This window comes from Molossus molossus, unplaced genomic scaffold (genome assembly GCF_014108415.1).
Source record: "Molossus molossus isolate mMolMol1 unplaced genomic scaffold, mMolMol1.p scaffold_m16_p_1, whole genome shotgun sequence".
Taxonomy (NCBI): Eukaryota; Metazoa; Chordata; class Mammalia; order Chiroptera; family Molossidae; genus Molossus; species Molossus molossus.
Window position 1 is genome coordinate 83,817,419 of NW_023425344.1, and position 12,788 is coordinate 83,830,206.

The following is a 12,788-nucleotide window of genomic DNA, read 5'->3' on the forward strand; positions in this document are numbered from 1 at the left end:
TTTGTTTTTTTCTCTCTCTCTCCCTCACCCTTCCTCTCTCTCTAAAAATCAATTAAAAAATATCAAAAAACAAAAAAACAAAAAACATACCATGTCTATTGTTTCTTGAAAAAATTTACATGCTAAAGTTTTCATAATATTAAAAAACATTTACTGTGTCTTTAAAAAGTTTCAAGCCCTGGCAGGACTGGCTCAGTGGTTGGAGTGTTGAACTGAGGACCAAAGGGTCATGGGTTCGATTTCCAGTCAAGGACATGTACCTGGGTTGCAGGTTTGATCCCTGGCCCCAGTCAGGGTCATGCAGGAAACAATTAACCAATGTGTCTCTCTCACAATGATGCTTCTCTCTCTCTCCCTCCCTCCCTCCCACTCTATATGGGGCAAAAAAAAAAAAAAAAAAAAAAAAATCAATGGAAAATATCCTTGGGCGAGGATTAACAACAACAAAAATTTCAAAATTTATTACCATGTCAATATTTTAAATACAAATTTATAGAAGTTATAACTGATAAAATTTTTAATACTTAGAAAAATAGAACAAATCATTTTGGAGAGGTCTTTTAATTATAATATTAAATGTTTAAAATATATTATTTATTAATTAATCAAACTAAAAAGTCTTTTTTGGCCTTCCTTACCAGTCTCACCAAATTCATATGGTTCACATTATGGTTTTTCTTGTATTTTCATATATTAAACAAAAATCGTGTCTTGTTTATTTGCACAATAAGCCTTTTAACAGTGTAATAACAAAGTCTGTAGTGAAAATTCATATTTTTTCATGTTGAAAATTATCAATAGATAATACACACACTGATTTGCAATGTGAAACAATTACTGGAAAAATAAAATGTTTTAGAGGTAAATCATGTCTGTATTTTAAAATAGGTATCTATACAGAATCAAAATAGAAATCATTCTACTACAAGCTATTTAATATGGTCCTTTAAAAGCTGGTCACCTAGGCATCATACTATAGCCAATTCATTATATAGGTTCTGTTCATCTCAAAGTATAGAAATCTAGCTAGCATTAGGCTTTAACAGGGATCGAACAAATTTGGAAAAAGAAAATTCGGTTAATATTCCAAGTTCATGTTAACTTTAAAAATAACAGCTTTCTATTGGTGAATTATATTTGAGGATTAAGGAATCCTTTGGTGTTGCACAACTACTAATGGAATTATTTTCTACCTTTAAAGCTTTCAATTTGTCTTTGGTCACTGTTTGACAGATTATTTATATTGCATATAGCCTCTGAAACCTCCTGGTACCATCCAGGGTGTTTTAAATCCACTCATTTATTTTATTTTTTTACAGGCATAAATAATTTATTGCAAACTATCTAATATCATACAATAGTGGGCCTTAAGACCCCTGGTCAAGACAGTGGCGTAGGTAAATGTGGTATCACGTCCTCCCTCAACCACATCAAAGTTACATCTAAACTACAGAACAACCATCATTCAAAACCGCCTGAAATCAAGTTGAATGGAAGTCCTACAACTATGAAATTAAGGAAGCAGCCACATCGAGACTGGTAGGAGGGGCGGAGTCAGATGGGCTGGTCCCACACCCACATGTGGCAGATAAAAATTAGGAGGATACCTCGGCTGGGAAGGTCCTCTCTGAGGACTGAGGGGTCCCCGTCCCACACCAGGCACCCTGCTCAGGGTTCTAGTGCCAGGAAGAGTAGGTAAAGCCAAGAAGCAAACTATCGTTTTGGAATATAAGGAAGCAAAAAACACCCAATCAGAACAGCAAAAAGAAAAAAGAATAAAAAAAAAGAGGATAGTGCAAGGAGCCTGTGGTACAACTTCATGCATGCCAACATTCGCATCTTGGGGGTGCAAGAAGGAGAAGAGAAAGAACAAGAAATCGAAAACCTATTTAAAACAATAATGGCAGAAAACTTCCTTAACTTGGTGAAGGAAACAGACATACACGTCCAGGAAGCACAGACAATCCCAAACAAGATGAACCCCAAGAGGCCCACACCAAGACACATCATCATCAAAATGCCAAAAGATTCAAGACGAAGAGAGAATCTTAAAAGCAGCAAGAGAAAAGCAGTTAGTTACCCACAAGGGAGTTCCCATTAGGCTGTCAGCTGATTTCTCAAAAGAAACTTTGCAGGCCAGAACGGAATGGCAAAAAATATTCAGAGTGATTAAAAGCAAGAACCTAAACCCAAGATTACTCTATCCTGCAACGCATTTAGAATCGATGGCCATATAAAGAGTTTCCCAGACAAGAAAAAGTTAAAGGAGTTCATCACCACCAAACCATTATTATATGAAATGTTGAAGGGTCTTTTTGAAGAAAAAGATAAAATATATGAACAAACAAAATGGCAATGAATACATATCTATCGACAATGGAAACTACAAACAAAATAAACAGGCAGAACAGAAACATTCTCATAGATACAGAGAACATTTTGTTGGTTGCCAGATGGGAGGAGGGTTGGGGGAATGGATGAAAAAGGTGAAGGGATTAAGAAGAACAAATTGGTTGCTAGACTGACAAACCTCAAAGAGAAGGGGGTTGGGAGGTGGGAAGAAATAAACCAAATAACTTATATGCATAACCAATGGACACAGACAACAGTGTGGGAAAAGGCAGGAGGGGGTGGGAGTGGGGAGGAGGCGGTCAAAGGAGGAAAAATGAGGAACATCTGTAATACATTCAACAATAAAGATAAAAAAAAAGAGTATTCTGGGATGGCACAAGCAGGAGGCAGGGAATTCAATAAAAGTGTAGCATGTGAAGACAGGTTGCTGAGGGGCAGACTTCATGCTATAGCCCACTGGTGACCAATTTTAATCAACTAAGCTACCTTGGGCAGGAAGGAACTGGGCCAGGCCATGAACCCTCAGTTCTTCTTTGGCCAGTGCACCTTAGGTTTCTGGCCCTCCCCCATGCTTCCTCATTCATGGTCCTATGGGGAAGTTGGTACAGTCTCTAGTTGCCAGGCTTGTGGGTGCTACCAATTGAGCACAGGGTCCCTAATCTAGTCCTTGGCTGGGAAAAGTCTACAAGAACTGGGATCCTCATTGCAGTTTTTTCAGACAGGAATCACTGGAATCTTAAAGAGTACACCACCGATTCTACATTAAACATCACTGTTAAGCATAATAAGGTAACTGAATAAGTATGGAACATATCCCTAACTGAATGAGTATGGAACACATCCCCATTAGTAAGACGCAAGACACACTTCTATAGGACATCATAGATTCTTAGAAGATTACATTGCATGGCTCTGGAAGTTGGATGGCTTTACTAAATCAACCTACCAGGAAAAAAACAACTTTCTCCCTATAAAACATATATTCTCTAAAAAAAAATTCTTAAATTATTTCCAATTTTATACAAGTCCACATTCTAAGAACATGCAGGATATTAGGCATATCTATTTCAAATCATTTCTAAATACAAATATAAATCAACAGAATTTACATTACAAATTAAGATAGAGACACTGAATCATTATCAATTTCTAGCACCTATCTACACTGTAGAGACAGTGACAAACATGCCTTGGTGTGCTTGTAAACACAAACACAAAATTTTTAAAAAGTTTAAATTATTTTTCTCTATATTTCAATGTAAATAATGTCGAAAAATAAATGTTTTTATGTGTTGAGCTATTTATCCATATTCTTTTCCTCCTCCTATTTTCATCCTCTTTATTTAATTTCCATTTCTATTCTACTTCCTTTCTAGTTATTTTCTCATTATATTGACTTCTGATACTCTAATTTTATACTCATTTCTAACTAGGTAAAAATGTTGCTAAGTGAGGTCCCACTTACTCAGAATGTTTAATAAATTACACATAACCTATAGTTGTCCTGCTTCATGTATTCAAACTGAATTATATCAAACAACAATGATCTAAATATAAAGAAAACAAAGTACTAGTTTCAAGTTGTTGAAAATTTAGTAGAGCTAATAAGACATATAATATAAATAAAAAAATAAATGAAGGCAGTATCTGAAAAGTATAATAAAATTGGTAAATGGAAAGACATCTTTGTAGTCTGTTCCTTTGCCCTTAAAACATTTAGATTCTTGTAAGAAAGATAAGACATAATATATAATACCATAATAACAATATTAGCAAATTAATTGGAATAACAATAGCAATAAATTAATAATAATAGTAACAATAATAAAAACAAAAGCCATTAGTGTTATCAAATGTATTGATATATTATGTTAGGTTTAACCTTTACAAAAACTTTTATTTTAGGTATGAGAAAAATTATACTGAGAAAAGTTAAAATACTTCTCCAAGACTACAGAATAAGAAACCCTGTTTAAATCTGAAATAAAGTCTGCCTGATTCAAAAGTGTAGATTATTAACTTTTATTAAACTATTTCCAAAAATGAGTTCAGGAAATTAGATATTAAAAGTTTGACTGTGGCTAGTGTAGTCCTGAAAGAATTCACAAATGGGTTATGCTATGACTTGAACTCTGAAGAAAGGTGTGTATTTTAGGGAAGTAGAAGACAAAGGGAGAATATTTTAGGTGTTCAAGCATGGGGAATGAGATGAATGAGAAGTATTTTTCATATTCTCTTTATTTACATAATTAAATACTGTTTAAACTTTTTACTAATTCATAGCAGGCTTGCTCCACAGAGAAATTTTTGTGGGCTATTTTAGTTGTGAGAGAGAAAAATAGCAGGACTTTTACTTTCTTAAACTAGCATGCCTAAATTTGAACTGAATTGAGATCAGATATTGAACAGTCATTGGAAAAAAAACATAATTTGTTGGAGATTGAAGTCAACACTAAACTTAATGATCTCCTCAATGGTTTTAGTGAGCATTATCACCCTATTATATTGGGTTAAAATCATAAATTTGAGTATTGGTTACTTGACATAAGTACATTCTCTTAAAAAGACAAAGAAAGACATTTGCTTACCTTGTATTACATGTGAGTTGTCTTTCAAGAAGAAGTTATACAGATATTTAGGAATAAAAGCAGACATACACGCATAAGCTAAGGCTAGGAAAGAAGGAAAATATATTTAACAAATTAGTTAATGGGGTAAATGTTCAATAGTCATTCACTCCCTTATTATACTTTCCTTGAATCTATTAAATAGGTTGATAAATCTCAGAGGGAAGGGGGGGGTGGGAAAAGATTAACCAAATAACTTATATACATATATGCATAACTATGGACACAGACAATAGTGCCCTGAAGGCCTGGGGTGGGGCAAGAACCCAGTGGAGGGGGGGACAATGGGGTAAATATGGGGGACATCTGTCATACTTTCAATAATAAAGATAAATTTTTAAAAAAGAATTATGTTAATAATTGATGAAAACACAAATTTAAAAGGGAAAAAAAGCTGCTCTTTAAAACAGAAAATGATTTGGACAACAAAAGAGAACCATCTAGTAAATTTTCAATTTCAAACCACTGTAAAAATTGTTATCCCAAAATAAAAATCTTTATTATTGGAACTTTATAAATTAAAAATAATCTCTTAACATGGTTATTATTAATGAGCTATATAAACTTCAAGTTCCTAAATTTTTGTTGAAGCAAATAAAAAGCCTCAGAAGTTGGATTTAGAAACCCTATTCATAAATTGTTCTTTCAAACACAGATCGCTTACTATTCTTGAATCAATATGTGTAATAAAGGACTATATCTAACTAAACATAGCAATTGTAGTCTAGATAATGAGAAATATCATAGAACAGTGCATTTTAAACCAATTAATACTGTGAAATTTTAGTTCTCTGGGATTATGCTATCTCTACTCATTTCCAGAAACCTATGCAAAATGTGACATGAAATAGATGAGACTGGGGCTTCTAGAGACTCGTGTTATATATGTATATATGGTAAATGCTTTCTATATGTGATATCATTATAGATTTGCCTCAGTTAAGTGTAATAAATGTTTACTGAAAAATCTACTATAATAAGTCATTATAACAGAGGGGAAAAAAAATAAAACAGAAAAAAGTCAATCATTAAAAAAAGCTGCTGCCCTGGGTAGCTCAGTTGGTTGCGGTATCATCCTAATACGCCAAGATTGGGGGTTTGATCCCCCGTTAGGGCACATACAAGAAGCAACCAAAGAATTCATAAATAAGTGCAACAGAAAATCGATGTCTGTTCTGTCTCTCTCTCTAAAATAAATCAATAAAAATTTTTTAAAAGCTGCTAACCAAAAAAAAAAAAGATTACTTTATTAGCACATAAATAACTAGAATGCAAAACATACATAAATATATTCCTGAAATGCAAAGTGCTGGGTTTAGAGGGTGAATGAGAAAAGTTTTCATTAAGGAGGTAGTGGTTGAAATGATAGACTTTGGAGATAAAAGATTAATAATAATTTTTTTATAAATTGTTTAGGAGGTATTCATAGACTAAAACTAATCTCTAAAGAAATCAAAATTTTCTCCAATGTTTCATAAAAATGGTCATCAAAGTAGATGAATGTATTAGAATAATTAATCAGTCTCCCAAAAATCTCTAGTCACTGCTTGATCAAAACTGAAACTCTCCAATAACATATTCTTCACATCCTCTAAAATTAGACAACAGGTTATTTCACAGATATTTATAGTATCACCTAGAAAGAAAGCAAGACCCTTACAAAGAAACAAAAACATTCCATGTTTGAATAAAATATCTTAAAATAAAATGCACCAAAATTACTAAATTGATAAATAAGCTTACCTTCATTATTGAAATTCAAATATAAAAATGGAGCACAAAGTGAGTCAAGACCTGATGGGGAGGGGTTGAAGGAAAGAATTCAAATAAACATTATTAAGTAGAATTGTAGATATATACCTATTCAGTTCTCTGTATTACCTCTACACAGCTGAAGCATTATAAGCACTACTCATCCAGAAGTATATTAACTATGGGTTCCTGTGGGGAATAACTGATTGTGACTGGCACACAGTATGTGCCCAATACAAATCAACTATTATTATTATCAATATTATTATGAGACATTGAGAGAAATATACTAACAGAAAAATGTAAAAATGATAGAAGGCTTGGAATATAGTTCCATTCCTGACCCTGTGTGTGCTTGGCAATCACTTAACGTCTCCAGGCATGTTTCCTTATCTGAGAGAAGAAAATTTGTCTTACATGTTTTCTTTGGTATCATGAAAAAAGATCCTTTAAAAATTGTTAAGTGAAATACAAATATATGACATATCCTTTTATTGAGAATAATGCTGTTCATATGTTGCCATGCAGAAAGCATATACAAAAATCTATCTAAAATTGTTTGGAAGAAAGAGAATACCTCTAAAATGGACAGAGCTAGGGAAAATAATAGCTTCATTTTAAGTTCAGCCAGAAATAGAGAGTTGAAATATTAAAAACAAAAAACAAACAAAAACACTGTTCATTACAACAAATTCAAATATAGGAGTGGAATGGGTTTCTCATGCATAAATTTATCAATGATCGAAAAATAATAATGAGAAAGCTAAAAATCAATATATGGAACATTAAAGATTTTTTTAAATATAATAAATAAAATAAAGAGTTTAGGGTGGTATCCTATTACTCAATTCTTAATAAACAGATTAAGTATAAATTATAAATAATTAAATGGTAACATATCAACTAGCCCCAAATTATTTATGCTATAAAATTATTTTATTATTTTTATAAGCACTAAAATAATGTACCCACACAGATTACAATTTCACAAAGTGTTCTCTTCCTACTTTCCTAATTAATATGATGGCAAATTATCTCATTAAATATCATGACTTTAAATGCTATCTACTTGGTATTTAGGCCAAGTTTTTTTTAAAAATTCTCATATAAACCTTCCAATAAATGCATCAGAGCTTTAGTACTGGCTTTTCTCAGAGCCAAGGATGTTTTGATTTTTAATTTTTAAAATCGTCAGTCTTGATCCTAATACTTCAAAAAGAGTCTTAGTGATTGAGAAAAAAAGTTACCTTGCCAATACACAAGATCAGGATGGGATACCACCCAGGCTTTTAATACACGCCTAAATTTTGCATGACCTTCTGGTGATGATAGCAGTTCATCATACTGATGACAACGAGGAATATCCACTTCAATCTGTAAAATAGCCAAACAAAAAGATGAAACTGTGATCTCTAAAAAACCCCAAGGTAGGGGGAAAAAAAAGATTGCATTATAAATTTCAGAATAGACCATCTACATAATATTGGTGTTTAAAATTTTTGAATTTTATATTAATACTCTGGAAAAAAACAAAAAAGTTGTATACTTAAAGAAAACAGACCATTTCTTTTGAAAAGATATGTACCAATATAGTTTCCAAATAAATCTTCCTTTATAACCTCCTTTAAATAATGGGCAAATTCTACAAATAAAAAAGTATAAGTATTAAGAAAAGTTACTTGGCCTAAACTCCTTTTAGGAACAGTTCTCACTAACTTCCGAGTACAAAAGTTACTCATATGCTTACTCTAACAGCATATGAATATGATGGCTAATGAGCATAATGAAAGAAGAAAATCTCCTCTTGCCTTTCTATAATTTAAAGATATGGCAAAATTATCTTAGGTTGTTTTAAAAAATCTAAATCATACTTGTCTATCTGTAGGAATTGGAGTATCTTTATCAACTGCATCATACTTGGCATGAATAGCCCCCTGCAAAAAATAAGAGACAATAATATTAATTCATCATGTTCTTGATAAATTATTAATTTAGGTAAATATACTTCTTTTAAACATCTATCTTTGAAAACTCACCCGATTACAGAAGACAAAAATGTTGGACGAATCATGTAGCTAATGAGTATGCTTAGCCGAACTGCCTAGCCTCTACAACACAACATAGCCTGGTTGTTTTCTACTCATTGTTACCTTATTCATAGTTTCATGAAAAAATTTTTTTTTAATATTTGGAAGGGGGCACATGGGAGGCCATCCCACAAGAAATTCTCCTGTTAAAGTTGGTAATGAAAGCAAAAATAAAATGGAACTGTTTAAAGGAGTGCTAGTTCAGTATCAGGAAGCAGAAGTTTGAAATAAATTGAAGAGTAAAATATCATGTAGGTATGAAATCATTAAGGGATTAAATGGATCATTTACACTTAAAAAAATATTTTTTTTCTTTTGATTTTAGAGAGAGAGGAAGGGAGATATAGAAACATTGATGAGAGAGAACATCGATTGGCGGCCTCCTTCATGTGCCCCACTGGGGATTTGGCCCACACCTGGGCATGTGCCGTGACCAGGAATCGAACCAGCGACCTCTTGGTGCATGAGTCGACACTCAACCACTGAGCTATACTGGCCAGGCCATTTACAGTGTTTAGTTATACTGGTACAGAAGAAATAATTGAATAAACCACTTCAAATGTCAGTCATGTTCAATAGGAACAAGCATGAAGCAATTCTTATAGCTTTGGTTTACTGTAATAGTGTAGAAAGGGTCATTAATTTGGGGTTTAAAAATTGTGACATTACTTGTTGTATCAATTTTTATGGTACGTCTACTCAATGACAGTCGATTTAGACAACCTGACCTCGGAAGTCTTCTTGAACTTTAGATTACATGGTTCTACAATTCTAAGTATTAACATATGGTATGGAACAATAGGTATTCATGTAAAGCAACCACCCAAACTCAAAGATGTTTGTAGAACTGCATCAAAGGAATCACTAATGAAGAAAATTTTTTTAACAAGGAGTTGAAAAGAATTAAAAATAGTTTAGGGAATTTGGGGGAAAAAATGCATGATGGATATCCATAAGATATTGACAAGAGAATATCTGAAGATAGGATGACAAAGAAATTGACTAGAAATTTAAAAAAAGGGGCGAGAATTTGGCCCATTATTATGACAGTTGTTACCAAAGGTCTCTGTTAGTACTGCAAGTCACCTTAGTAAATAAATAAAACGTAGAGCCACTTATAAATAGGCAATCCTATTCCTAAATAACAATACTTATAGGCAGGATACTACACTTATAACTGGTAGATTTATTCTTAAAATAATCTGATTTGAAAATTAATAATCACAATAATTCCTATGAACGCCATTAAATAAAATATTAAATGATATAAATCTAACAAACCTTCAATTATATTTTGCTATTTTATTCTTTTCCACTATTCCTTTCACTTAAAATTGCCAAATATTCTTAATGCTTATATTTTACTACATAACTTACTAACAAATTGAAAAACATACATTTGTAAAGTACTTTCCTATTTCTTCTTTCTTTCTTAGCACTATTATAACCAACTTCTAACTTTCTCTTTTCTTTCTTACCTCAACTCCCAGGAGAGCAGCCCAGGTTAAACCTCTCATAAGTGGAGGAATGTCAACTCTTGCTTCTTTCCAGATTTGGTTTTTTTTATATGGATAAGCCTACAGATGAAAAAAAGATATAATAAATGTCTCAAACTATGAAGTAGCATATTTCAGTCTAGAAAGTCCTGAATATATGTCAGTGATAAAGTTGAAAGAGATCTTGGTGTTATTACTTCGGTATTATTAATACACATTACATTGACAGTGGAATGATTCTTTATTTTCTGTAAATCTAATATAGTACAACCAAAAAAGGTGAGCTGATTCCTGTTTTAAATCATTTCTTTCTATTTTGTGATCTGAGACAAGTATCAAGGAGTCATGTGGAAAGAATACTACCAGCTCCATATGGTAGTATGCACAGCACTTTGTAAAATATCTGGTCAGATAGAAAGTATTCAATAAATGTGCTACTATTATGGCTACTTCTATATCCTTGCATATAAATTTGTCCCTTTACAAATTTCTACTGTATGAGAGAGTTCTAGTAAAGAATTATTAGGGCAAAGGGCATGTATGTTTTGTTAAGGCTCTCCATATATACTTTCAAATCGCGTTATACACTGTTTCAATCAATTTACACTTATTACTAAGGAATGAGAGTTCCGATCTTAAAATGCCTTTATTCACTTTACTAATTTGGTAATCAATAAAACCATTAAAATTTTTTTCATTCCTAGTGAGGATAAAGATTTTGAAGAGAATTACTGACTAGTTGTATTTATTTCCATTATGTTCTTTATCTACTTCTCTTTCAATATGAGTGCTTTTGCCTTTTGACTTTTACATGTTTTTTAAACAGTATGGCTATTAATCTGTTATCTAATATGATTTTGCATATATTCCTGCAGATTGTTTTTACTTTTTAATTTTACTTCCTATGAACATGTTATCATTTTTATAATTAAATGTTAATCAGAAAAGCTAAGTCATAAGAATTAGTCTTCTCATGACATCAAGATTCCCTAATTGTAATCAGTGAAATAAAACAAGGATTTCATATAGCCTCTTATAACACTGTCCACTTTAGAATCCCTACCTTTAGCAGCCTGTCAAAGAGAATGATTCTGTTTAGTTGGTACTCTGTGTCCCTCTCTCGGATGATTAAAGGCAGAGTGGCAGCAGCAGACAACTCATTATTGCTGTTTGAATGAGGTAAATTAGACTGGCTGTAAAAGAGAAGCAAAAGCAGGAGAAAAAGGTACAAAATTAAAAAAAAACAAAAAACATTTTAAGTGTTCTATTTAGGAAATACTCTTCATTGAACATATATGTTTTTTACCAATCTAACATAAACAGTAAAGAAAAATAAGTGTAAAAGGAGACTACATATACTCACTCATCTTCAAGTAGTGGGTAAAATGCTTCTCCACCAACATCTTTTAGTCTCTGTGAATTTAAAGAGAAAATATTTATGTATGAGAATCTGCGTAGCAAATGCTAAACTTAACTTAAAAAGAAAAATAATGTAAAAGTTATGAATTTATAAAGGTACCGAGAAATATAAAATACAATTTAAATTCATTTCTGTCATAAATATGCAAATATACTATGCCTGTAGTGATTAAGTTTAACTCTGAATAGCTTTTGCATGTTGATGATTTTTACCTCCAGGTGTCTCTTATAAATGTTAGACAGCTACTATGATATATTCCAAACACAATTCAGAATTATTAAAGAATAAATTTGATAAATGGATAATATATTTTTAAATTATATGAAGGTTATTTTAGAAGGTACTTTTAACATACATATCCCTTCATTGAAAACTCAGTTGGATGTATATTACTTTGTAATTAAAACAAACTAAGACAAAAGTAAGGGTGCTAATAAAAAAAATTCAAAAAATTTCTCACAACATATTTTGAAATGTATGATTCAAATACTGACTAAATCAACTGATGAAGTTCAATTCTCTTAACTATCTTTTCACAAAGTCATTATAATTAATGTTGCTCCAATAATAACATTACAAGATTCTAAGTATTCTTCAAAAGCATAAGCAGGCAGTAGTAAAGCAAAATCTTAGACACATCCTAAGCAGGGTCATTGGAGTTAATGGCACCTTGCCTGCTGCTCTGCTCCTCAGTTCAGCTTCCAACCTGAAGGCAGCGTATCTGCTCCTGTGGGGACTGACGCAGAGGTTCAAGCTCTGTGTGTAGCCAGCACTGATCTTCTATTGATTAGAGTCCTTGTGCACTCATCTATGAGCATTATTCCCAGAATTTTTAAAAGTCAAAGTAAAATATTTTACCCAACCCTGAGAATCTGGCAAACACTGGTTTTATACTTGGCTTCTCTCTAAAATTTGACATGCCATGCACTTATCCTACTTTTGCCTTTAAACCTTTAGGCATGTCTTTCACGGATTAAAATTCTAAGTAGAAAACTAAGATTTCCCTAAGCTTCACTGCATTATTAATATATAATGTTTAAAGTTTGGGCTTTAC

At 32.2% G+C, this 12,788-nt stretch overlaps 1 protein-coding gene across 8 annotated transcripts in view; it reads right to left on the minus strand.

Moving 5' to 3' along the window:
- The window catches only part of TBCK (TBC1 domain containing kinase), a 221,172-nt gene that overhangs the window by 125,597 nt on the left and 82,787 nt on the right, over positions 1-12,788 (minus strand). For all 8 annotated transcript variants that reach the window (XM_036256074.1, XM_036256083.1, XM_036256032.1 and 5 more), the window contains 7 exons: positions 11,678-11,727; positions 11,378-11,507; positions 10,297-10,395; positions 8,603-8,665; positions 7,979-8,105; positions 6,723-6,773; positions 4,941-5,024 (listed from right to left, as the gene is read on the minus strand). In XM_036256074.1, coding sequence (XP_036111967.1) covers positions 4,941-5,024; positions 6,723-6,773; positions 7,979-8,105; positions 8,603-8,665; positions 10,297-10,395; positions 11,378-11,507; positions 11,678-11,727 — 604 coding nt within the window. The remainder of the gene's footprint in view (positions 1-4,940; positions 5,025-6,722; positions 6,774-7,978; positions 8,106-8,602; positions 8,666-10,296; positions 10,396-11,377; positions 11,508-11,677; positions 11,728-12,788) is intronic.